General features: G+C 45.4%; 1 protein-coding gene across 3 annotated transcripts in view; it reads right to left on the bottom strand.

Moving 5' to 3' along the window:
* Nucleotides 1-2952: 2952 nt before the first annotated feature.
* FTO (FTO alpha-ketoglutarate dependent dioxygenase) overlaps nucleotides 2953-27907 on the bottom strand; it is a 341170-nt gene continuing 316215 nt past the window's right edge. For 2 of the 3 annotated variants that reach the window (XM_081030801.1, XM_081030800.1), the window contains one exon: nucleotides 2953-5219. In XM_081030801.1, coding sequence (XP_080886927.1) covers nucleotides 5066-5219 — 154 coding nt within the window. In that variant the 3' untranslated portion in view covers nucleotides 2953-5065. The remainder of the gene's footprint in view (nucleotides 5220-27907) is intronic. The other variant, XM_081030799.1, reaches the window with a different exon arrangement.

Here is a 27907-nt window from a genome sequence, read left to right as displayed (position 1 = left end):
TCCCTCCCCTGGAAATAGACTGACCCTGGTACTTAGACGTTCACAGTCAATAAACAATTGTTGTACACAGACCATCCATTAGAAGGTGACGGCGAGAATTTTTTAAGCAAATGTAAAATTGCAATGGGTGACCTAATCCCGCTGTAGTAATGCAAGTACTAAAGAATAATTTTTCATAGTATCTCATTTATTAAAAAGGTCCACGCTATCTGCCTAGAAAAAAATGGACGCGGTGAAGGAGCAAATGGGGTAACATGGGAGGGAACATATTATTCTGGCACGTACTACGAGACATGACGTGCATGCCTTAACGTGCATGATCGCGGGGACAGAACAGTCCAATGAGCCAGGCGTTAGCATCCTCCCTGGTGCATAAACAAAGATCAGAGCACAGAGAGGTCAAGGGATTGGCCCGAGTCACACAGCTACAACTGCTGTCACAGGAAACTAGGATAATAATCACTAGTCAGGACTGAAGACCCGTGGGTGCCAGGCTCTGCTGGGGGCATCTTCCATGCACGTGCACCTGCATAGTTTTCACAACAACCTGAGGTGCTTGATACATTACTAGTAGTCCCATTTTGTAGACAAGAAAACAGAGGTTTGAAAGGGTGGGTGGCCTTAGGGTCACAGGCAGAACCGGGGCTCTGCAGCCAGAAGCCTCTATGCCACCCAGCCATCAGAAGATTCTGAAACCTGATCAATGTAGCAGAAATTACAGAGAGGGGGTACAGAGGCGACTAGTCTTCAGTGTGGGCATGACACCAGGAAGAACGCCTTGCCTGTAATAGAAACTGGGACTGTCGTGTGAGAAGGGGGCTGATGGGCTGAAGGATGGGGGGGGCGCTATTCGGAGCCAGGCTGCAGCAGGGGACCGGGGGCCACTCACACTTTCTCCCTTGTTAATGAGAGAAACGAGAAACAGACCTTTCAGATGCTTTCCTGGAGTTCCCAGCCAGCCTGGGAATCTATTGGGAGGCTCTCAGGTGAGCTAGAGAGCCAGGTGTATCCCTTTTCCTGACAACCACTGACACCTGCCTCCCAGACACTGCAACAGCCATGGGTGGCTTGGCTGTCGTGCAGAAAGTCGTTACTGGCCGGCTCCCCTGCCTCCCCCTTCCCCACCCAGCCTCTAAAAGCTGCCGCCTTTCCCTACAGCCACAATCATTACAACACTCCTGGGCCTCCCCTCCTCCTTTATGGTTGTCAAATTGATTTCACCACCGCGATACCTATGGCTCCCAATGAAACGTAATTAAAAACACCATTTAATCACCAAGTAACAAAGGCAAACTGGATAAACGGCATTACCACTTCAGCGCATTTTAATCCACACTGCTCCTCTCTTCAATCTGTTCGGAGGAGAAATGCTTTTCCAAATAAGAATCCCGTCTTCCGTGTGCTTGCCTCTGACAGATCTCCAAAATAAACAGTAGTTAGTGTGGCATGGGTCCAAATGTATGCAATTTGCCCACTGGTAAAAATCAGCCTTAACTAGAGCAGGAAAGAAAAAAAAGAAAACTGCATTTGAAAATACCATCTCTCGAAACCCACACAAAACCTTCTCCTGAATGTGGGGTATCCGTTCAACAGGGCCCATGGAATCTCATTGCTAGCATCCCTCGATGCAGTTAGTGATGGAGTTAGAAGCTTATTACTAAAATTATGTCACAAGTGATGCCACGACCTTGCTCTTTTTCCGTCCAGCAAAGTCCCCTGGGCTGGCGGCTGCAGGGGAAGGAGTGGTGGCGGACAGCGAAGGAAGGGCTATCTCTTGCACTAGCAGGGGTTCAAGGGACACATCCCCATCTCAAGATCTCACCCCGGAATAAGGGAAATTCCCAGTGAGAAAGCTGTGCCTTTGGACTGACCTGCCTGCTCTCAGAGACCCTCTGGAGTCCAGACAGTGACCAGAGCCGAGCATCTAGAAGCATGAGCATACCATGTCAAGACCCCACCCCTCTCCGCACAGAACCCGGGTTTCTCCAGATATTGACTTCAAATCCAAATGCCGGTCCAGCCACTTTTAAACCTGCATCTCCCCCTCCCGCCACGTCTCTCTCTGCTTTGGCCACAGGGCCTTCTTCTCCCCTGAGCACCCCACCCCCAGTGCTTTCCAGGAAAACCCCCCATCCCTCACCTCCTTTCCCTGACCTCCTAGCCTAAGCCACCCTTCTTCGGCCCCCAGCTACCCTCCATAACCTCACCCAGTGGGTTCCCTCCCTGGCACTTACAAAGATCTGAAACCAACACATTATTCATTTGCTGGTCTATTGTCTGCCTCCCCACTACAGAGTAAACTCCTATTTCGTTCCATAGCCCCAGCACCTGGCATGGGAGCTGGCACGGAGGAGCTCCTGGAAGGCAGGGACCTGTCCTTGGGTGCCCGGCACTCACCACACTGCTAAGCTGTGGGAGATGGTCAGCAAAGATCTGTGGGATGGAGGGCTCACTCAGATCACGTTCCTCAAGACAGCTGAGACGGGGATGCCTGGCAGGGAGCAGGTGGGGACCACAGACTCAGGTGGTCTGTCGGGGGACAAGGCTTCCTGCTCCTCAGCTACACACCCACCCCACCCGGACAGTCCCTCACTAGTTCACGGGGGAGAAACAGGCTTGCCTGTGGCCCTGCAGGAAATGAGTTAGTTGTCGGTGTCCCCAGCACCCCCCTTTTTATCACCTCTGGCCTCCCCTCCTGCTATGCACTGGAAATCTCCTGGGGAAGCATATGTAATCCTCAAACACACAGAAAGCCAGCATTTCTTCCGAGAAAACGTGGAGCTCCCCTTCCGGATTCACTGTGGAGGGGGGCATCTCCAGCCCTGGCTGTCATCGCCTGGCCCCACCTAGAGGACTTTGAGAACTGAGCTCTACCTGGCCCCACCCAGGCCAAGGAAGCAGGCCCACCCCCTGGTGTGCAAGGAGAAAAGCGCAAGGACCTCTCTTGGTTCCGCATCTCGTCCCTCTAATGTTTTTATTGTTTAGAACTGTTGTGATGTACACGCCACATTAGCACAAGCAGTCTCTGAAGACGGCGCGGTAGTAATACACGTATATTGGGGTAAGCACTAAACATTATTGTTGATTTCTACCGAAGGGGCCAAGCAAGCAGGTCTGGAGTGCTGACACGAAGGGGTGCAGGAGGTTGGGTTTACAATAAATGGCACGAGGGAGCCACAGGGGCCACGCACGAACGGTTCACGCCCCGCCTGAGCGCGAGAAGATACTTAGCTCATCGCCACTGCTGGGACGGAGGCCGAGGGCTGCCCGACGTTCTGAATTCTACGTGACTGCACACATTTTTACAAAAAATCGCCCAACTTTTAAATATTGGCACCTAATAAAATATAACAAAGAACAAACATCATGGGACCAAATCACACATTAGGCTACATGGCCCCGAGGGTGTCCAGTCTGTGACTTCTCTGTGCCGTGTACGCCTCATCTAGGTGATTTCATCTGAGCGACAACAGCCCTGCAAGGCTGGCCTCGTCTCCTTTACTGAGGAGGACATGGAAGCTCAGGGACATCAGGAATTCAGCCAAGGTGTCAGAGGACGACTCAACGTGATGAGACCCTGGCTGCTCTGAATGAACGTGCACCGCGAACCAGCGAGATTCACATGGCAGGAGAGGGTTGGTCTTCGGTGCCCCTCTCAACGGGCCAGAGGTCTTCTTCACCTTCAAACTACTGCAATTATGGAAGAAGGCAGAGGTCTGGGGGAAGGGGCAAAGTATTCTCACCATTCCCGGAGTCACTGACGGGCAGGAGCCAGGCCCCAAAGGGAGGGACGTGTGCATGGCATCACAACACTGGCACAAGGATTGAGGAAGGGAGGGAAAAATGTCTACATCACATCAGCTCACTGACACATAATAATTCTAATATTTATTGGGTATTCAACTACGCGTCAGACATTGTTCTAACGAGTCTGCGGCTCGTGAATTTCAGTGAATCTTCACCTTGTGGGTTGGTGCCTTCAGTATTCCCATGACACAGATGAGGAAACCCAGGCACAGTGACACGCCAAAGGTCACAAAGCTAGTGGGACTTCTGATCCAGGTACTCTAAAGCCAGGGCCCAGGCTTTAACCTCTGCTCTGCGTTGTCTCTCCAACGCTCCAGTGTCAGCAGGACGCGGCACTGGGGTTCTTCAAACCTCAATCTCACCTGTCTTTACGTGCGAATGGGGGAATTCTAGAAAAAAAACATATGCTGGCTTAATCCAGGAAGCAGTGTCCACAGGGCTCTGTGTCTTCCATTCGATCAGGGAAGCCTCCTGAAGGTAGGAGGGCAACTTTAAGTTTTTATTTTCAACACTTCTCCATTCCTGTGTGCAGAGGCCAGGACTCATAAGTCGGGCTTTTACTTAGGTCGTTCTCAGAGAAGGGGAAGAGGCTTCAGTGAGTCGTTTCTCTTTTAATTTATCCTGCCTATGGGGACAGAAGTGAAAGAGAGGATCTCCTGCCCTCAAACTCTGTGTAGAAGTATAGTCCGCTAGGACTTTCCACAATGGCCATTAGGCACTTGGAATGTGGCCAGTGCAATGGAGGGAGTAAATTTTTAATTACGATTCAAGTGGAATTTAAATTTAAGAAGCCACAGGTAGCTAGCTAGTGGCTACTCTAATGAACAGCACAGCCTCTGAAGGGTGTGGTGAGAAATTGGGTCTGTCTTCCCCCAGACGACGTCAGTCATCCACTCTTGAGTCTCCGAAAAGGCTCGAGAAGGAGGAAAGTAGCTTAGGCTCTGCCACAGGCTGGGCTCCCCTCCTCCTCTACCTTGGCCCTTGGGAGCTGAATGGCTCACATTAAAAATCCAAGTGGGGGATAATTTTTTGGGGGGAGGGGAGGATCTTGTTTAATACTAAATCAGATTGTAACACCATGTCATTTTAAAACATTTTAATATTCATGGGTTCCATTCCCTAGCTGTTTCTCACTGGGACCCACGTCCTACAATCTAAAAGGGTCTACCCACACTGCTCTTGCCAGACCCCATGGCAAGGATGGAGGAGAGAAGCCAACAATCCCTTTTTCCTCCTCCTTCTGAGACGTGAGCTCCTTCTAGGCTTTTGCTTCCAGAAGCAGACCTCTGAGTTCTGAAACGATGTCTGTGAGGTCGAAGGGCAGAGGCATCGAAGGGTCATCCTTCTCCCAATATGGCCGACACTCTGGCTTCTGATCCGCGGGTAAAGTTCGGGCAATTCGGGACTGGCATCTAGAAGAGTAAAAACAGGTAATTCATCCATGGGAGGAAATTCCTGGAAGACCCAAACTCAAGGGCAACTTGAAGCGACACTGCCAAATGCTCCAAAGATAGTCCTTTGTGGTGGTGGGCATGGTGACGAAATGGAAGACTGAGCTTGAAGCCAGAAAGCAGGTGTTTGTAATAAGGAAGAATTGTTCTTTATGATATGGGAACTTTTTTTTTTCCTTCCAATTCCCAAATTTGTATTCTCTCTAGTGGTTTCGTAGAAGCCAATCATCAGGGAAACTCAGCTACTCTGCCTTTAAAATGGTGAATTATTTTTTCATTATCTCAACTGTTACTTAAAGTGTGTGATTAAGCCATTATCAGATTTAAATGTTTGTGGGATTTCAATGTATTACTAGATTACTGGGAAAGATTAAATTGAATTTACTGCATTAAAACGTCCAAGAATAGATTAAACAATATTACAGACCAGGATTGACTCCTGAGATCCTGGAGATTTACAAGGGTCCCAGCTTGCTGTGCTCAGAAAAAGGCACTGAAGGAGAGACCGATTTATAAGGATATATGCAAATAGAGGTTAATAATCATTTCCACTGATGAATAGGTGGGGAAAACTTCCACAGAATTAAATTAAGAGGCTAGCAAGACTTACTCCCTAAGGAAAACACTTAAATCACGGTTTTTATTAAATGGATTATTCATCAATAGTAGAGAAAATTAATTATCATATGCAACTAAATCATAGCCTTGTAGGAACAAAGTTGGGACCATACCATCACACCTTGGCAGGCATCTACCTCTCAGAGAGACCAGCTTATTTAAAATTGGTCTGGCAAAGATTAGTGGCTTTATCTTTATTTATCTGGGGGAGGGGGGGAAGGGACCAGGGAGAAGGAAACACAAATTGCAATAAAGAATGGACAATTTCTCTACTCTCTTGGAGCACATGGTGGTGAAAGTGCGTGCACAAAATAGAAATACAGACACTCCTCAACTTACAATGGGTTACATCCTGTTAAACCGGTCATACACCGAAAATACCGTAAGTCAAAAGAAAATGCATTTGATACACCTAACCTATCAAACAGCATAGCTCAGCCTATCCTACCCTAAATGTGCTCAGAACACTTACATGAGCCTACAGAGGGGGCAAAACCATCTCTCACAAAGCCTATTTTAGAACAAAGTGTTGAATAGCTCATGTAGTGATTTTTTTTAATGCATATCGCTTTTGCACCATTGGAAAGTCTAGAAATCAGAAGTAGAACCATTGTAAGTTGGGGATCGTCTACCAAGAGTTGCATGGGTTCTTCCCCACCACCCTTCCTTCTCTGCATTGTTCCCCACCTGCCCCCCTTCTCTGCATTGTTCTCTAAATCAATTAAGAAGTGGTCATACCACTATTTGTCTTCTGTGCAGTACTAACTACGAAAAGATCACAAAGGGAATATCCTGGCCCTATGGCCAAGCCTGATGGTAGAGAAGGTTCCTAACTCAAAGACATCATCTTCTCTGGGGAATTATTAATGGAGAGGGGATCCCCCCAGGAAAACATACTTCAACTGAACACCTATTTTCTCCTGTGGGTAATTGCTATACCGGCATCCTATGCACTCAATCCGTTGCACATTACACAGAACATTCCAATAGATCTTGAGCTCTCCACATCAGGCCCTGATAATAGCGTCTGTTAACATGCACTAAAGTACTATTATGCTGCACATCACTTCATAAATAATAAGATTAGCTGACCTCAGGGCCCCAAGAAGAGTAATGTGTTTAAATGTTCTCATTATTTATTTAAAACAAGAATTAAAGCAACAGAAGCTGCTTTTGACAATCCTCTTAGCATAAATATTAAACTGTTTGCACTGATAAGCCCCACTGAAGAGCAGAGGGGGTGTTCTGCAGACTCCTTAACAATAGGTGTTTGAGACTGCTGCTTGCTGTCCTGGTTCTGAGGGTGTGTCTCTGTACTTCTAGAGACAGTCTTGGGGGAAATTAATATTCAATGGAAGTCACGACTAATTACAAAGGAACTCCGCGAAGCTTTTTAAACTGTGCTTTCTTCTCTGCCTCAGAATCACAGAGCGATGGTCAAGTTGCGAGGTAGGAAAAGTTACTCCAAAGTGAGCCTTTGGATCTCACAGAGGAGAAATTACGTGTGCGCACATTATCCTGGTTGGCAGATTAAAGGGCTGTGTTAAGTGTCGATCCAGCCAGAATATTGTAGAGTTTGTCAAAAGTCAATAGAGATGCTTTTTCACCTGTCAAGTGGGTTTTGCCCCCTCATTCCGGGAAAGTATTAAAAGCATCACAACCTGCTGCAGAGGCTTGCTGAGGCCTGTTGTACAAGCTGCCTCAGCCCACTAAGTGTTTTTTGGGGGGTGGGGTGGGGGGAAGATGCTCCATGATTTTTCTGCTATTATTCTTCTCATCAAAGGACTGGTTGGTGTGAGACCCTCTCCTTTTCATGCCGGCCCCAAGGGGCTAGGAGTTGTGTGTAGTCACTGTTCCCCGTGGAGCTAGAGGTAGACCCTGACCGGGTTTTGTCAGGGCCTTCATTGAGATCTTTCAAGGTCACCTTAAAGCTCTTCCATCAGGGCCCAGTGTGCCTTGCCCATTTCCAAATGGTAGTGGTTGGGCCCAGCAGAGGGCTCGTGTTCGAGGTGATGTATTTACCTCTGAGAAAAGACAATCACCCTCAACTCAAATGATATTGTCTGATTCAACTTCAGGCCAGATTTTTCAGGCCTGATTTTTTTCAGGCCAGAAAAAGCCAGGACTGAGAATTACCTGAAGGCATGGCCCCTTTAGGGTTTTCACCTGTCTTGCCCCATCGCTCATTCTGCCTCTCTTCCATCTCAGTTTCCTAAGCTGGGGAAGCCAGGAGACAGAGGCATCGTGGTTAAGGGGGCTAAGACTGTGTTCTCCGCACACTTGGAGCCACTGCTTCCTAGAGGCGCGACATCTTGGGTAGGTTTCTCATCCTCCTCGAGCCTCAGCTTCTTGTCCGTCAAGTGGGGATGGTGACGATGACAGTCCCTGAATGGGGGTGTTGTGAAGGTTGAATGAACGAATACATGCGAAGTGCTTAGAGCACCGCCTGGCACATAGCACTCGATAATTATGAAATACCATTACTGCTATCGTTACTTCTACTGCAAGTACCAGTAACGACAAGAGAGACACCAAAGAGGGACACCTGCTGTCCCTGTGGCAATCCCCTCCCTTCACACAAACTGAGTGGGTGGCTGCTGGGCGGGCACCTTTTGGGGAAGCGCTGTAGATACAGAAGCCGCTCTTTCTGGCTTGAATCAAATTGAACCTGTGGCTGAATCCTATCACAGTGTGACATTCCAGGACACAGGCTTATGTATTCAAGCTGCTACAACATTCCCTGACAGGCTAAAGTGCTCAGATTCAGAAAGACTTAGCAGGTGTTCCTGAAGACCTCGAGTTAATAAAAGGAGCTGTTGCAAGTGGTGGCTGTTTCAGAACAATCCAGAATGACTGGGCATTTATAGGAAATAAAGTTGGATTGTTTCTGATTCTATTAGTCCCTTGCAAAATACAGGGGTCGGAGAGTACATTCTCTTACGAAATGTTAGGAATATTGACTGGCGGACATTATTCGCCTCGTGTATATTCCCACCTTTCCTACAAAACGGATTCTAATTTTCCTGGGGAAGCCATCTTCCCCACGCTTAGCCACGTGGCTGGCTGGGACTGGCCCCACCTCTACAGCCAGGGGACAGCTGATAGGCACATCCCACGCCCTCAGCCTCGGGCAGCGGTTTAGGGGAAGGCACATGACCCAATCTGGGGCAAGAGTGAGAGAATAAAAATCAGAGGACTGGTATGGGAGCTAAGGGAAAAGAGTTTCTAATGTCTTGGTCTATGAACTATTAGGATGTGCGATCTGGAACTGCCATAGTCATGTTGCTACCAGGCAACGAGAGGCGAGGTCCTGGGAGATACTGCTTGAGTAGCTGGATCAAGCCTCACCTGAAGCTAGGTACGCTTAGACTTTTCAGGTCCATGAGCTCTTCGAGTCTGAGTGAGGTCTTTCTGTCACTTGCACCCCAAGGAGTCTGGTGATGTGCTGGCCACGGGTCTCACCTCTCAGTACTTCCCTCCTGTTACAACATTCACTCCACGGCCCCTGCCCGCCACGTGGGGACGGATGCTCCTCTCTCCAAAACGACATGCTGCTGTTGACACTCTGCAGTGTGTACAGAACCCGCTTTTTCGTTCAATTAATATTCCTATTTGGGACAAATTTCTACCCAGGAAACAAGGGAGGGCTAGTGTCATCCGCACCGGCCTCTGCATAAAAATAAGCCAGTTTTAATGACCAGAGCTGGATAATCGTTTTAAAGGAAGTTAAAAAAATTTCCCCCTAAACTCTGTGTTTCCAAGGATAGCTGATGATTTGGAATCCTGCGAAACAGTATGAAAGGTACAGTTTCCCTCTTCAACATTGTTCCCTGTACTCCTATCCTAAAGAAAAATCCTATTTTTAATGCTTTGGGTTGACAAATAAACTTGGCTCTACTTAGAAACCCCTGCTCCTTTCATTGAGCACTGCAAGGGAGCAAAGGAAAATAATATCTACTTCATCTCTCTCCCTCCCAAATTCACATTATTTCCATTCGAAGAACTCTCTATAACCTACCCTCCCCCAAACTCCTGCTACTTAGAAATGGTTCTCCCTGAATAATCTGGCGACATAACAGGAAACAACTGAAAGGTGTCATATTGGCTGGCCTGTCAGCAGACTGTGGGGAGGTCCCCCTTTCTCCCCCCACAGGTGTAACTCATGCGGGGCCCACTGCCCACTGATTTCCCCCAGGGCGACACTTACATGTGGATGACCAGGATTGCAGCTACATTAGCGGACACTGGTCACCATGCTAAAATTAACCACTTTAGCTAAAGTGTGTGTTAATTATGGGTATGCAAGCAGTCAATAAAAGGTTAATGCAAAAGTCAAAGGAGAAATTTCTTCACTTATTGCATCACTTCACAGACTAAATGACTAACATTATACTCTGTGTTTTTAATCAATAGGTTTTACAGTAATGTGCTGGCCATTGATTTTAAGAAAACATAGACGGTCTTCTTCCTTGTCCCTAAATTTTGTAACAAATAAAGAAGGACAGGTAACGTTTCCATTACTCTTGCTGAAATGATAGAGAAAGAGTTCAGGAGAAATGCTTCTTGTTAAAAAGATTCACGAGGATAAACAAGCTTAAAAAGAAGTACAAAAAACTAGAACTTGATGGAGAAATATCACCAAGCACAGGCCATTGAGGAGACAAGAAAAATGAACTCCTAAGAAAATTCTTTCATGGGAAAGAAGAGAGCAACTCCTGATTAAAAGGCCAATTACATTTTGTACGTTGTTTAAACACCTCCAAGAACGTTAATACACAGCACTGTTTTATTCCACTTTCACAATAACCTGAGAGGGATGCAGGGGTGGCTATGTGATCCCCATGTAGACGGAGGGCTGCCTTCCTTACCCAAGGTTATTCCAGTGGTGAGTGGAGGGTCAGGGTCGGGCCAGACCCGGACATCTGGCTGGCTGCCCTTTCCACTACATTTCATCTAGTCCATGGATTTCCATTTGGTCTAAACTGGACCCTGTCCTCCGACTACTTAGCTATTCTTGCCCAATTTAGATACTTGCCCAATTTAGGGGATTCCAAACCAATTCAAGGAAAAAAAAGGAGGAAAACATTTCCCTCCTCCACATTTCTGGAAGGACTATTATGGCAAATGACTGATGAAACTTTTTCTTCTTTTCATTCCAATGGTTTTGAGGTTCTTATCGTATAAGCATCTATAGGTTATAGGAATAAAAGATACATGTTCATCTTTTAAGGCCATAAACTATAACTAATCATATTTCTGGGGTGACCTTGAGAAAATCCTCTCAACCGCTTAGTTTCCTTAACTGTTACATGCTTCTCTGCTTTGTGGGTTAGGTGAAGATAAAATCAAATAATGTATATAAAAGCCCTTTAAAACATGTAAAGTACCACACATATGTGTATTTATGCCTCACTATCCCTTTTCCTGTGTGATCCAGGTCTTATTTTTAAAACAGCTGATCACACAACGTTGGCCAGATGTGCTTGTAATACTCATAAATAAAAATGAACAAAGTCACCCATCTAAAGACTCGACCGATTTAGACTAACAACTTCATCAGAAAATATCCAATGACTGAAAAACCTCAATCTTCTTCAAGTCAGGATTTTTCTCTAGAATTTTAATTGACCACGAAGAGTTAACAGTCATTGTGTCTCGTGTTAGACAGGAGTCTGTCAGGGAATGTGCCAGTCAGAACACCCTCACACAGAAAACACTGGTATGGCAGCACATCAAATGTACGTTTAACCTGCAAAACCCAACGGCCAGGATCAAAATGGAAAAGGCGGGAAGTAACAAAGTAAAGGGGTAACAATCTCCTCGACGGCCTTTATTCAGGAGGGAGCACGAGCCCACCCCCACGGGTGGACCAAATGTCCCCCGTTCTCCTCAGTGTCTCTAGGCCCAGTAGAGTCACAGCATCTGGGCACGCAGTGATTCTAACGTTTAAAGATAAGTATTTTCTCACAAAGCATGGTACCTAAGTCCCAGGCAATACTTTATGTACAATGTCAGGGATTTTAAGGTGCAGATCTGACTTTCCGTGGTGTCTACCTTAACCATCACATTTGAAATCTACCCCTGAGTAAGAGGCCGTCCTATTGTAGTTTATTTTTTTTTAATAGGTTCACTGTGCTTTGCGCCAAAGAATCTGTCTTAGTCAGTGGTGAGAACAGTATGCAGTCCAGTTTATAATAATCTTACCCTTGATACTCTACACCCTTTGAAAAGAGTGAGTTAATGGATTTATGATTTGTCTTCTTGGACTTTTGGGTACTGCCATCAGGGTGCTGTGGACAACTTCGCACATAGACAGTGTCCTGTCCTATCTGTCACAGGGCTTGAATTTGACGAAGGTGGCTTTCTGACGTCAGCTTGTTAAATTTGTATAACTCAGTTTACCCACTGCAGAACCACTAAGCAAAACCAATTCCTAAATGAGTTGCCACAAAAAGACACGTTCAGTTTCTCTTTGAAAGACTTTTAACCTCTTGCCTCTGGATCACATGCTGATGTCTCCAAATCAGCTACATCAACACCCAGAGTGAGGAAAAGCCAAACCTCGGCCCATGGGGTCAGCTGCTCTCTCTCTCTCTCTCTCTTTTTTTTTTTCCACTAGGGTCAATATACCTTTTTAGCAGGTACTATTTTTCCATCATGGCCATTTGAAAAGCAAGGCTTGACTAACTTCTAATTACAGAAGAATCTACTTTTGGAGCTCACACTTCAGGGAAGAAGTGAGAAACCTATTAAGAGAGTCTTGTTAGTGCTGTAAAAACAAAACATCCCTCAAATGCTTTTTCGTACTTGATCGTTAGCATATTTGTGGAGTACCCACTGTGGATTGTACTGTTCTCACTGAGAGGAGACGGGAAGAGCACAGGCAGAGTCCCACTGTTGGAAATGGCTGTGTTCTCCACATTTGTTTGGAACTCAAAAGGCATTTTCTACATCAACAGTCATTTTCCTAGTTCCCAGTTCTTCCCCTTAACACCAATACAACCTATAATTTCTCTGAAATATAACATTAATATGTTACATAGCCCTATAACCATTAATATCATGGGCTATCGATGTATTTTGTTTAATGAAAAAGGACACTTAGAGTTCCAGCTTGGGGTTCCAAGAAGAAATTTCCTTTGATGAGGGTTTCCCGGCCTCCCAACTTATGCAACTGGGGCTTCTGGAATCCTTCTCCCTACTTCAGGGACTCCGACAGGCTCGTGGAACCACTTAATATGTGAGACTGCTTGGCCCACCGCTGGGTAAACCCAGGAGGTGGAGGGTGGAGAACAATTTTATCCCCAGGTTCATTTGTCGGCTTGTCAGTTACATAATGATAGTGATGAATGGGCTACCTTGACAGCTGAACATTTAGGAGCTGCTGACCTTTGATCTCCGGTCACATGATAGGGTCACCTGAAACTTGCATGACTTCTACCTGGCCAATGGTAACAATATAAAGGTCAAATAGGCTGGACGATTATATGTATCACGTCTGAGGCAGCTTGGTTAGGAGCTTTAAGAGAGGCCGGGTTGGGTTCCCCGGCACACAAAGCTATGGAACCACTGCAGAAATGTGTGCAACAAAAGATCTACAATTTCAAAGCAGTCTAGAGTAACTTTCCTTGCAAGGGAATAGAATGAACTCATTATTTTTAAAGGGCAACAATGAAAACAAACACTTTGGAAGAAAATATATTCTGCCAGTGACTCTGCCATTGGGAGGGCAGGCATACGGGCGTGTGACTTAATGAGTGATATTAATGCTGTACCTGCAACACGGCAGAAGGTCCAATTTGATGCAATTATTGGAACAAAATCCCCACCAGGTAATATCGAGCCCTCCTTTCAGCCACAGAAGACGGTCTGTCCCCTGTCCTCTGTCAGCACAGTCGCCCACAAAGGACCATGATTGACAAAAGATAACCCTTTCCAAATTTCATGACTTCCCTGTTGCTTGAAACTTAAGTAAAGTTTGCATGAGACAGTCTCAAACTTCAGAAGGATTCCGGAATAAGTAACGATCAGAAATTCAAGGCAGCTGTGATTTTCAGACGCACTATATAACATTTTTTAAGAAAAGTTTCTTCTGGAAAACCTGAAAATTTTGCTTTTGGACTATTTGGTTAAATTCCATTTACTCCCAAACAGATAATAGCAGTCACATTGGTAATGAACAGTTATGAAAACGAAAGCCAAAAGGCTAAGGTCATTGATTTCCAGAATCTAGAGACTTCATGACCCACGGAAGAAGCAGACATTACAGAGAAATCTGATTACCATCAAGAGCCTGTTTTCTACAAAGGATTTTCCCTGCAAAGTCAAAGACTGACAGACAGACGGCCAGTGGCGTGTAATCCACTCATACTCCTGAGAGATGAGCAAAGCAAAGGACAACGGCTTACGGAACAAAAGGCCAGCTGTTCTGACTTCGGAATGCTCATTTGAGTTGTAAACTGTGAAATAAATTTGAGTTGATGGTTCCCCCATCTGCTTTCCTGTCAGTCTACTTCCCCTGTACTGCTGATTTTAGAAATACTTCCGGGCACCCTGTTTAATTGGTTTTTGGATGCCAAGAAACAACTCCCAAGTTTATTTTAACCTTATTCAGAGCATGAGGTTGCTGGGCCTCTGTTTCTCTTCTCTTCTTTAAGAACCTTCACTAACAAGTCAAGAGCACTTACGGTGGGAAACTTAGTGGAGCCCAACACCCACAGCGTGGGGCAGTCCAAATTCAGAATTCGAGAGAAAACGACGGGCCAAAATAAAACACCAGTTTACCCAGAACATACCAGTCTTCTGAAGAATTTATGCTGTGCACTGATTTAACTGCTGAGTAAAAGTCAAAATTCTTACAATGGCCCACAAGCCCCTGCGTGATCTGCCCTTTCCCACCTCTGCTTCTCTGACCTTCTCTCCTTCCACTTGCCCTACGGTTCACTTTGTTCTAGTCGTGTGGGCTTATCTGCTCTTCTTTGAACAGGCTAAGCCCGCTCTCCACGTATTGGCATCTGCTGTTTCTTTGACCTTGAAACCTCTTCCCCTAATATGTCCATGTGGCTCGCTCCCCGTGTCTTCAGGTCACTGGTTAAACATAACCAAACCCGTGAAGGCTTCCTTAAGACAGCAGTTCCGCTCCCCCATCCTTCTCCAAGCCCAGCACTCCCCACCTTCTTTCCCTGTTTCTCTCCACAACACTTGACACCCTTTGGTGTGTGTGTGTGTGTGTGTGTAAGATAAGTTCCCTGAAGGCAAGGATTTCTGTCTGTGTCCTCTGAGCCTAGAGCAGAGTCTGGCACACTGTAGCCACAATAAGTTCAGCAGAATGCACAAATGACTGAAAGCAACTTACATCTGAACTGTACCTCCTCAAAACAGAAGTAATTTCCCTGTGACATAACCAATTGTATAACAACAACAGTAGAAGTACAAGGCACGAAGTAGGAATAGTAACGATACTGTGAACAGCCGCTGACCTGGAGGAGAGTACAGTAGGAAGAACAGTGGTCTGGAAATTTAACACGCAGCCCTGCCACGACCTTATCCCGTAACCTTGGGCAAAACCTTGACTTTCTGGCCGTGGATACTCAGATCTGTAAAATGAAGGGTGGAGTTAGACAATCCCTAAGGTTCTTCAGGTCTCTAAAGAATTGAGGTTTGATATATAAATATTACAGCTTATCTCCACATACCTTATCTCACATGACCCTCATGACTAGAGTAGGAAGGAGAGGTGTTATCTCCTTTTGGGAGATGAGGGAGTGGAGGCCGTGCGCCAGGTCACATGACCAGTAAGTCACTCACTGGGACTGGAACCTGGGTCCCTCGCTAATCCGCCATCTTTCTACCAAACTGTGCATCCTCTGTTAGTAGAGGTGAAAGTACGACCAGTCACTGTTACTCTGATTCAAAAACTATTTTTGCAGGCAAGTTCCAATCCCCTCAGAGATAAGACATGCGTCTCACAGACGCCACCAGGCCAAAGGATCCACGGGTTTGCGAAAAGCTGCCATTTCATTGCAAGATTTGAGATACTAAACTGCTCCGTTTGCATGTTCTATCATAGATGCGTAATTCTTTTTCGGTGCAGCTCTTGTGCAGAAGGGCCAGAAGTCGAAGCTACGGCAGCATGGAGACTGCTGTGCTAACAAGCCACCTGAACTCCAACGATGTCAGAAACGCCCTACGGTCAAATCCACAGCAAATCTGCATTTTATACCCCCAGGAGCTGCATGACACGGTTTCTGCAGCTAACATTTAGAAATCAAAATTGTTTTGACCCATGTGAAATATATGGGTTAGTGGGTTCGGTGATCAAGAAGGATGACAACTCAATGTGGTTTACCAAGAGCTGCCTACTGATAAGACCAGGACTTGGGCAGAAGGGTGTATTCTGTGTGTTCATTTATCCATTCCTCTATCCATTCATTCGTTCAACAAATATTGCCTAGGTACTAAGATCTAGGGGTACCGTGGTGAATTAGACAAAGTTCCAGGTTTCATGGAGGTTACAGTCCGGTGGGGAGGACAGATAATACACGAGTATTAGCTATAAACTGCATTTAGCTGCTGGCAAGAGGGACTAGAAGTAACATAGCTAAAGATGGAAGTTTATTTTTCTATCCCATTAAAGAAGTTGAAGGAGGTCACATGACAGCAGTCCACAGACATCCCGGACGCAGGCTCCTCCATGCACTTTCTTGCTCTGCCATCTTTAGCAGATGGCTGCCACCCTTGAGGTCACCTCATGGTCCAGGGTGCTCCAGCCACCATATCTAGAGGCCCAGGCAGGGAACAGAAGAAAGGGGAGACGGGGTAAAATATGCTACGACCTCCTCTTTTTAAGGAAGAGAGCTGACCAACCTCTACCTCTGTCTCACCGATGACAATGCAGTCACTGGGCTCAGGAGAGGCTGGGAGGTGGAGCTTTTAAACTGGACGCACTATCCTCTCTTTCCTCCTTTCCTCTATCAAAATTCAGAGTCTACACTAAGGAAGAAGGAAAGAATGGGGACAAGATGAGAAACTAGTATTCTCTGCCACACCATATAAGCAAGTAGATACTCAATCTCTGCTAGAGCTGATACTCTGAGCAAGTCAACGGGGAGCCCACTAAGAGCAGAGAGCGCGTGGAGAGGCAGGCATGAGGCTCAGGCATGTGCCTGGGGGCAGGTGTGTTACGTGAGAAGGAATCACCTGAGTCACCTACTGGTCAAGAGACATCAAGGAGGCCACTGTGGCTGAAGGACGGTGACAAGGGAGGGAGGAGATGGGGTCAGAGAGGGCCAGGGCCTTGGAAGTCACTGTACAGACTGATTTTCTTCTAAGATGGGAAAGTCGTGGAGGGTTTCGGCAGGAGCGTGATAGCATCTGTGTCCCAGTACTCTGCAAAAAGCTTCCAACTGCTCTAGGAACTGGGTCATTTGATAAGAGCAACCGTCTATGCTCAACATACACACAGGGCTCAGCTGATGAAGCAAAATAGCCCCCTTAAGACCCTTCCCCCACCCGGAGCCAGGAGGAAGGGCGGGCTCTGAACCTGATCGTCCTGACTGCTTTGATGCTTTGTTCCCTTTTGCGCTGGAATAGAAAAGAAGAAATAACGCCAAAGCCTACCCGTATTCCTAAGTTCACCTGATGTGTATCTTCGGAACTCAACTCACATCCAATTTACGCTGTTCTTTTTCTTTTCGGGGCCGTGGATTCAGGCGGAGGAGGAAGGGTAATCCTATATGCTGAGAGCCACGAAAGGCTGAACAGGCCTCTGAGTCAGCGCTCGTTTTGCTTCTAAAATGACTTGGTTTGAAAGGAGTTTTGAAAAATTGCACTTCAATAGAAAGCAGACCAAATTCGGAAACTCTCCAAATGAAGTTTTTGCTGTGCTGCGAGCGGTGCCACCAGCGGACAAAGCCCATCGGTGCCGCAGGAAGGAAGAACGAGGTGCCAAAGAAACTGCCTGAGGGTTGCAGTGTGGCCTCCAAATTTCAGGCTAACTGGGGGGGTTTATTCATTAATCATCACAGGGCTAACTTCCCCACCTGGGCATCTCGGAGGAGAACACAGACGGAGAGACAAGCCATTATCTATTTATTACTTACAGTCTGTACTCCCTCATCTTCAACGGGCTGGCTGGTGCAAAGTCTCACACTTCAGGCTTTTGAAAGCTTGGGTCGGTAGTTCCTTCACTGTCTGGGGTGATCTCATTCTCCAGTGTTTGCTTGTGGGGTGACCTTGGGAAGGCCCTTAAGCAGCATTTTCTCATCTGTCAAGCTGAGACAGCCACAGAGCCCCGGACTTACAAATACTCAAGCATGGGCCAGTACTGGCCACCTCCTGTCGAAGGCCCCTAGTCCCGGGAAGCAGGCTTTTTCCAACGGGGTAAATGAATGAGGCCACGCATGTCCTTGCCACATGCCAGTTAGAGATGGGGGCGGGGGTGGAAGACGAGAGTGTCGCTGTGCAGGAGAGACACCCTTAGGCCCTCTGTGGATCCCAGGTGCTTTCTCATTTGCCAAAATTCAGAAGGTCATAAGGAATCAAAGGACGACATCTGCTTGTGCAGAATGTCATTATAGAAGAATCTGGGAACAAGAGGCCTGCTACAAGTCACCTTTCCAGCTCTGGAAAACACGCCGACTAATGGAGAAGTTCGGCTCCTCACTGAGCATTACAGGAGTGGGGTCAGCTGGGAACGGGCCGGGGCTCGGTGGTGAGGCAGGACAGCACAGCAAGGATTTGATTAGCTGCTGTAACCTCCTGCCCCCTTGCCTATAGCCTGCCAGGGAGCCAGGCTTCTAAGCAGACTGCTAAGTTAGAAAGCACACTTTTTGGAAGCACAGCTCTCCAGTCAGGACCACCTGGGAGTTGGCACAGAATGCCTTACTGAGGGTCCATTATGCTGCCTCTGCAGGCCTAGCTGATAGCTTAGCACAGTGAGACTGCAAGACCGGGGTAATTTGCCATTCCTAATTTGAATTGTTCTTTCTAGCTAGAAATTGACTTGCAAAATGTCCTAGGTCCCAAAGGCACTCCCCCCCCCCCCAGTAAGTTACTAGGCCAGGGTCAGCTGTATAAGTGCCATCAACAAGTGGCCTGCCTATGTGGTCCGAATGGACAGGTCCCAGGACAGCGTTCCCTCCAAAAACAGTGCTTGCTCTGGCTTTCAGCCAACGCCGGAAAGTGTACCATTGATTCATTTTTGTTTTTCAAATGTATGGTGAAAAGAAAGGCATTTTAAAATGCAACTACTTCTAAGGAGGACGATATTCTAAGTCACCTCTTGGAGACATCACGCTGCTTCCTGGTGTGATAGAGAAGGAGTGAGCTCTGCCCTCCCTGGGTGAGAGGAAAAGGTAGGGTCTCCAAAGCCCAATTTTACCTTCTTCGCAGTTTCACCTAGAGTTGAGCACGTGAACAGCCTTCTGGGAGAGATTCGTTCAGGAGGCCAGCAAATACAGACTAGAAGCAATTTAATTGGTTCCACGTTAATGTCCTTTTCCAGTTGGTCTCATGTAAGCACCTGGGAGTTATGGCCACTAACTTAAAATGATTTATAAAGTTCTTTCCCAGGAGAAAGGTGTTTAGACAGGCAGCGAGCGAGTCTGTGAATTATTTCTCTGTAGTGAGTTGCGGACGAGGATGAAGGAGCAGGTTGAACGGGAAAGAATCTGAGGCTCTGTGCTAAAAGGCAGGGAATTCTCATTTTTCAGCAAGGTAATTTGTGACAACCATGGCTAGCTCTTCTGGACTTGAAATTTGACAGAACCTCTCTTCTTAGGAGCTAATCTCATCTCATTACCCGCCCCCCTTAACCCCCACCCCGACTCCTCTCCCCATTTAAAGGCAACGTTAACAGACTTACTCAACACATTATGGCAGAGTCTCTGGATCCTTAATTCCCTGCAGGCTTGAATTTTTTTCTTATTTAATGTTATCAATGTGAATCCCTAACATTTTTTGAGGATCTACTTCGTGCCAGATGGTATGCTAATAAGCGCTTTACTCATGTAATTCTAATAACTCGAAGAGGTTGGTACAATCATTACCCCCAGCTTCCACAGGGGAACACTGAGGCACCGAGTGGCTACGTAATCTGTCCAAGGTCACAGAGATAGTGAGTGATATGGCCAAGACGTGAACCCAGGCGGTCGGACCCAAGAGCCGTACCCCAAACCACCCCCGTACAGTGTTACTGAAACAATGCGCCGTCAAGGTCTGAAATCTAATAATACAGAAGGGTTTATAAAGCAAGAGTCTCCCATTCTTAGATCATCCCACCGTTGGATTTGTTCCTAATGCTGGTTCCCTTCTTTATCTCTAACCAATATACACCCACTGGTATTTCTTGATTTAGCAACTTCTGATATTATCTGTTGGCGTCCTGCAATGTTACATGAGAATTTGGCTCTCCCTTATTTCGTGCACGTGGAACGGTGTTTGTGGTAACTAGCCCCCACAGGACCCCACATCTCTAGCATTCACTCCTGCACTGAGTCTTGGCTGGCCCGCCCGGTCACTTGCTTTAAACAATAGGTTGCAGGAGAGGGGACACGCGAATTTCTTAAAAAAGCCTGGCAGCTTCCGCTTTTGTGCTCTTGGGAGCCTTAAGCCTCAGTGTGAGAACTTGGATACCATGCTGGAGCAACCACATGGAAAGGCCACTTGGAGCGGGAGAGGCTGGGCCGTCCCAGAGTCCCAGCTGCTACCTGACTTGTCAGACGCAAGACCCCCAGGGAAGCCAGCAGAAGAACCCCCTAACCCATTGAGCCCCAGTGAACCCACAGCAGACCAGAATCTGATGTGAGAAATAATAACTGTGGTTGTTTTAATGAACTAAATTTTGAGGTGATTTGCTTTGTAGCAATGGATAACTGAAATAGTGTTTTCCGCATTTTTAGTTCCTTAGCTGGATACCTTGTAACTTTAGATGCTATGCATTAGTTCTATATCTGGCTCCATTAACTTTTTCCAGTGTGGTAAAAAAAAAATAGATAACATGAGTGCTGCCATTTCAACATTGTCAGGTACACAATTCAGTGGTGTGGATTGTACTCACAATGTTTTGAACCGTCCCCACTATTTCTAGTACTTTCCCACCACCTCAAACAGAAACTTTGTATCCATTAAGCAATAACTGCCATTGCCCTCCCCCAGCACCTAGTAACCTCTAATTTACTTTCTGTCTCCATCAATTTTCCAACTCTCGATTGTTCATGTGAGTGGAATCATGTGATTTTGTCTTTTCGTGTCTGGCTTATTTCACTATGCATAATGTCTTCAAGGTTCATCCTGATTGTAGCATGTGTCAGAATTTCATGCCTTTTAATGGCTGAATAATCTTCCATTGTATGTATATAATGCATTTTGTTTATCCACACATCGGTTAATGGATACTTGGGTTGTTTCCACCTTTTGGCTGTTGTGAATAATGCTGTGATGAACATGGGTGTACAAATACTATCTGTTCAAGTTCCTGCTTTAGGTTCTTCTGGGTACACACCTGCGAGTGGAATTGCTGGGTCATATGGTAATTCTATGTTTATCTTTTGAAGAACTCACAAATTGTTTCCCAAAGGCACTGCATGACTTTACATTCCCACCAGCAACGCCAGAGGGTTCCAGTTTCTCCATATCCTTACCAACACTTGTTATTTTGTTTTGTTTTTGTAAAATTATTTTTATTTTTTAAATTAGAGCCATCCTAGCAGGTGTGAAGTAGTCTCTCACTGTGGTTTTGAGTTGCATTTTGCTAATGACGAATAATGTTAAGCATCTTTCATATACTTACCTGCCATTTGGGTATCTTTTTTCAAGAAATGTCTAATCAAGTTCTTTGCCCATTTTTAAATTCTTTATCTTTTTGCTGTTGAGCTTTAGGAGTTCTTTACATATTCTGGATATTAAACCTTTATCAGATACAATACTTTCTCCTATTCTGTAGGTTGTCTTTACACTTTGATACAAAGTTTTTAATTTTGATGAAGTCCAATTTATCTAGTTTTTCTTAGATTCTACTAAATCATGGCAGAATTTCTCAAGTCACCCTTTTATAAAGATGAGGATAAGAGTGCCCCAAATAGAATGAAAGTCTGGGCCAGTTAACAGCATGAAATGGAGTTGAAGGAATATGAGACACCCAATGCTTCACGTACTCTGGAAGGATCATTTCCACATATGAGCCTTTCGCAAGTCAGTTGTTGGTTTCCACCAAAACAAAACCTCTATTTGATAACACTATTAACCCAGCTTTGAGTTAGTCCCTCAACCTAACATAATTAATGTGAAATACTTTCAAAAGTATTCTAGAATCTTTCATTTACACTCACTCAGGTTGCACATTTCCACTCTGCACTTCTGCAAACGCACAGGATCTGCCTGTATTAATGCTTACTTCTTCCACTTAACGGAGCGAGAGAACTGCTGAGCATCTCAGCACCTATCCAATTCCAGTCCAGAGGGATGACAGTACCTGAGACCCCCAGTAAAACCATTCGTGGGACTTACCCCTCAAATATTCTGGCAAAATTTTTTGGTCCTTTAAAAGAGATTCCTACCACCTTCTGTATTTGTAAGAGACTAAGAAGTAGTTATTAAGACCATGCACATTTACCTATCCTAACTGGAAAACCATCTTTTACATAATCTGCGACACCTCTCTATAACAGGAGCCTTAGCAAGGAAGACAACTAGACAAGCCAGTACCATGTAGGAGGATGCTGGCATGCGAACAGGGCTTTCCCATATGTAGCTGCAGCGCAAGGGACACACACCGTCTGACCTTCTGTACAGGTGGATCTGTGTAACAAGAAGCTCACCACAATGTGCTCCTTGCATAACAAGCTTGTCCTGGGCATTTCTGCAGCTCATTATCGTTTTCCCCTATCGCGAACATCGAATTCACTGCCATTTGGAGTGTCTATTTATTTGTGGGGCACTTAGGATACCAACTGTCTCATAATTGTTTTCGTCCTTCCCATCAGAAAGGAAATGTGGCTTGGTAGAAAACATTAAAAAAATATTTTGAGCTATCAGGTCAGTATACTCGTAAACTTGCTCAAAACTGTATTTGCAAAAGCCAGCATGCTGTTAAAACAATTACTTGGAACTATTTCAGTTCCAAATAGATAATGACATTTTGCATAATTGCTTATAATTTGAAAATCTGGAAACAACCTAAATGCCCATCATTGTGGGAATACTACTAAACTGCAGTATATGTGTACTATGGACTTCTCTGCAACGATTAACAGATTTATATGGTCTAACAGGAAGATTTCTAAATATTAGATATATTATTGAGTCACAGAAGCCAAGTTGGGTACTGATTTGTATAGCATAATAACCATTTATGTAGAACAAAGAAAACATCTATTTGTCTAGGGGTACATCTATATGTCTGTAAATGCACCGCAAAAATATTCTGAAGAGCAAGAAGGTCTGAGATTGGGGGTAGCAGTCAAGGAGGAGTTTACAAAGTTTTAATTTTTTTATAAAGTAAATATATTTTTGTAATACTTGTGTAATTAAAAACAAAGATGCTGATAGTGAATGAAACAAAATATTAGGCTGGTGCAAAAGTCCTTGCGGTTTAAAAGGTTAAAAATTGCAAAAACTGCAATTACTTTTCACCAACCTAATGTGTACTTCAGCTGGGCACGTGCATCAGCTCTTAAAGAATGTAACTGTCTTCAGGTCTAATATTTTTTCTGGGAACTGGGGGAGAAGTAAATAGTTGCCCTGGTTATTACAGGACTTTGAAGTCAACTCGGTAAAATAATTCCTTGGCATCTTAAGGGCGAACTTAACAACTACAACGTTCTTAGCTGTTTTAGTAAAGGTAGGGCCCTGAGGGTTGGAGTAGCAAAAGGGAGTCCTTTTCATTGTTTCATCTGAACTTCCCCAAACTTCGGCCATCCCACCGACACTGAAGCTTTGCGAGGGGAAGAAGGGTAAAAATAAAAGCCGGGGACTATACTTATTTTAAACACCTAAGCTTTATGAAACTGCTTTCATCTACGTGTCTCTTAAGAAAACTGTCAAAGCAACAAAGAGGCAAAGTGGAAACAGATGTTTTTCCACCAAAAGTGCTGTTGGGAATGGTCTCAGATATTCACAGTTGTTTTCTAAGCAACTGTACCAAGAGACTCTTCTCGGCAGCCATTACAGCCCCTGGCATGTTTCTCGGGCCCCTCTGGGCACACATGCTCAAACAGGGCCTGGCCACCGCAGCCTGGTTTCCCAGCAAGCCCTGAAGACAGAGGACGGCCTGGGGCTCTCAGTCTCAGCTCGGCTCAGGTTCAGAGTCCTGCTCCCACCCAACCCACCCCCCCCACACAACAGGCCTGAGAGAGCTACATTTTAGCAGGCCAACAGAGGGCTATGTCTCATAGCTGGCTGACTTTGTTTTTCCCTTTGGGGGAAGGGCAGTCTACTGAGATGGTGCGATGTGAAGGGTCTTGGGAACACCCAGCTCTCCCCCTTCAGCTTGCGACCCCTCACCTAAGCCTTTGCTTTAGGCACCTTGGTGGCTAACGGCATTTAACTTTAATTCCATTTGACTTCAATTGTGTCCAAATTACTGTAAAAAGGAAGAAGACAACAAGCTGTAAATATGAGGAGAGACAGAAAATCATTGAGAATCCTGCCTTTATGAATATTTGATGAAGAAAGGTTAGGTCCATAGCTGGTAAATTATAAGAAATTATGTCCATCATGTGACTCTGTCAGCAAAGGTTAATACAAATGGGTTGGGATTTAGTTGGGATGACAACGCAGATTAAAAAAGATTTGTCCTGTCCTCGCCGCAATCAGTTTTTCTCCTATTATTAGTGAAATAGAGTTGATCATTAGGATTACGGCAATAGGACAACTGCTCGGTGAAATCATTTTGTTTTTCAGACCAGCGTCGCACTTTCACAATGGATTTTTCATCTCTGCTAATCTTGCCCTTAATTGTGTGGTTGCTGTGGGCAGGATCCAATTATTAACTCTTTTGATCCTACAATGCCCTTGCCATCTAGTACGCTGATTATATGCGGAGTGAACCGGGGAGCCTACATTTTTCTGCAGCTGGATACACGGATCTCGGGGGTCATTTAGTGCAAGCAGAAAAATGGTTAGTTTTGCTCAAATCACAGTTCCAGTCAAGTGTAAAACTGTATATAATTGTGGTATAGGATTTTGCCCAGGTTAAAGGGCTCCTTGAGGCTTCCATTATGAACCTCATTCCTCATTCCTCAGGTGTTTAGGATTTGTTTTCCACGTGTAAAAAAATCTGAATTAGGCTTAACTTTCTCTGCTCAGAGGCCTTATTGTTGTTGTTGTTGTTGTTTTGCAAAGGGGATTAAAGGAGTCGGCCTCCATTTTTTGTACCCAGACGGAGAGTGTAATTGAAGACATAGTTAATCCAAGTAGTAGTCTGGGTTTCCAAGGGTACCTTTAGGCCCTTTCAATAAGGTGGAAGAGCATGGAGACTGAGGCCAGAGAGAAGGTGGGGTGCATAACCAACAATTAAAGAAAGACAAATCAGAGGGGACTGAAGTTTCCAGCTATTCCCGACCAGGCTCTAAATAAACAACTCACAAACAAATGTCAACAATGAGGTACTCGCTTATTTATTATCAGTGAGCTCCTTACAGAAAACTCCACCGCTCTGGCCGAAGGTCGCCCTTTCTTTTGATACCTACACACCGTGAATTATTTACCTTTCATAAAGTTGCTATAGATTTTTCAAATGAGGGCTATGGCTGACGGAATGTTTACAGATGGGGACCGGACAAGGAGAAAGGCAGACATGATTTCTGCCATGGAGGGCATGTGAAGGAAGGGACGATGCAGAGAATGGAGCATCCTCACAACAGAAAATGAAACTGAAGAAGTGAAAACCTCGACATATAAATATGATATATGCTAATAAATCAAGAGATCCTACAGGCGCAACGCAGAAGACAAAGTGTTTTTCCAAATATATAGGAAGGCCAGAAGATATGGATAACTAGGGGAAAATTGTCTTGGGAAGGGTTAAATGTGACAGCCAAAAGAGTAATTGGAATCGTCATGCCTGTAGCAATTTCACAGTAGAAGCAGTGTCTAAGCAAGGTCCACGGAGAGTTCCCCCCAGCTGAAGCATACACTCGGCCTACACGTACAGTCATCCAAAAGTAGGAAATTTAACACACCAGGAAGCCTGCTGGATTATAAGATCAACTAATCAATAGCATTGACAATACTTCTGCCTAAAAGCGTGGGGGAGCAGTAAGTAAGGTACCAGAGCAGACAGGATCTTATTGCCAATACATTACCTTGGACCTTCGACTTTGCCAAGGCCCCCGGAGGCACATGACTTTCCTTCCCAAGACCTGGGATTTTCTGCCTAAGTGACTCTGACCTGCCTGAGTTGAGTCAATTGCATCCTTCATTAGGAATTGGTACAGGTGACGTATGGACAAGGCATAGCCCCCGTCTCCCAGGCCTCTGAAACATCATGTCCGGTCGTGCCATTACCCCCTCTCAGCAGCCCTGCCCCCCAGACTCGGTAAATCTCGGCTGTGTGTGCATGCTGTGTCGCCAGACTCAACGGGATACAAATGGCTTCTTCATGTATCTGGATCCTCCGGAGACCTGAGCCACCTGAAGGGTTCTGTCCCCTCTGTGTGACCTGCACCTTGGTGGTTCTGAAAAGACATTTTGGCTGCTCTCAACCCACTGAATTTAATGCTCCAGAAAGCAACCAGATTTCATCACTGAGGATGAAACTAACTCAGAGAGACAAAGAGAATACGCTTCTCACGTCCCCACGTCTATAAAAGTGCATTTGGGGCACTGTGGAACCCAACTCATCGAATCCACACAAATGCGCTCAGTGGACCCTGGCCATCTGCCCCAACTGCTCCTTTTGGTGTAGCAATCTGGAGGCGAGCCCCCAAATATCAGTGTGAACCCCAAATCCAGAACCAGATTTGCAGTCGGTAAAGACTAGAGCAGGACTGTCAAAGGAAGGGGACTAAGTCCCTGCTGTGGACCAGCGACTTTATTTAATTTTCTTAACTCTGTATAATCACTGAAAGTTTACTGACAAGGAAACTGAGGTGTAGAGGTTCAATAACTTGTCCAAGGACACAGAGCCAGGCCAAGGAAAGGGGATTCAAATCGAGGCCTGCCAGGCTCCAAACCACTACCCGAAAGTCTTTGTTCTGCCCATGTTGCCTCATTTCCCAGAGGAGCAAAAGACAGCTTACCAAGTGCAGGAGGGGCACATGGATGCAATGTCAATCCCCCAAAACGTCTGAGATTCCCCGAGAATAAGATGGTTGGGCAGTGGCATGCTGTGGAAGGGACACTGGTGCTGGTGTTTGTTCTGTTCTCAGATAGGACATATAATGAGGGTGCAAAAACGGGCCTCCAAGAGGTAAAAGGTAGAACTTGTTCGGACGTGGGTCCCTTGCAGTCAGTCCACATCTGTACCAGCCACTGGGCTCTCTACGGCAAAGCCAAGGTTTTCTAAAACTGGCATATTATTGTAGTCCGCCTGGCTGTGCTGTAACTATTTCAAGGACTATTAAATTAAACCCTGGAGACACAGTTTCCCTTAAGATAAAGAGCATGCTTTTTATTGTGCCATCAAAGGAGGCCAGAAAACCTGAAGCTTTCAGCTTTAAAGACAACATAATGAGATCAGAGATTTTGCTTGCAAAGAAATTAACTTTCGGTTAATTAATGAAAGTAACCTTAAACAGCGGGCGTGTTGCCAACAACCAGGACACTATAATAAAAAGGAGGGGGGATATAATGGGCTGCTTTCAAGAGGCCAGGGCTCAGCAGCCCAGAAAAGAAATTTGATGAGAATGCTGCTTGTAAATTTGATCTCAAATTCTTAAGATGAACAAATAATAGTCTTATCTGTAATAAAGTCTGCTACAAATGCTTTCTTTTCGCCCATAATTTTCTGTTCAATTTAGATAGAAGATTTAATTAGATGTTGGTGAAACACCAGTTATTTAATAAAACCCTTAATAAAAATCTAATCTATG

The sequence above is a fragment of the Rhinolophus hipposideros genome, assembly GCF_964194185.1.
Source record: "Rhinolophus hipposideros genome assembly, chromosome: 21".
In the NCBI taxonomy this organism is placed as follows: Eukaryota; Metazoa; Chordata; class Mammalia; order Chiroptera; family Rhinolophidae; genus Rhinolophus; species Rhinolophus hipposideros.
Note: the sequence above shows the minus strand (reverse complement) of the source record. Positions and strands in the feature narration are given on the sequence as shown.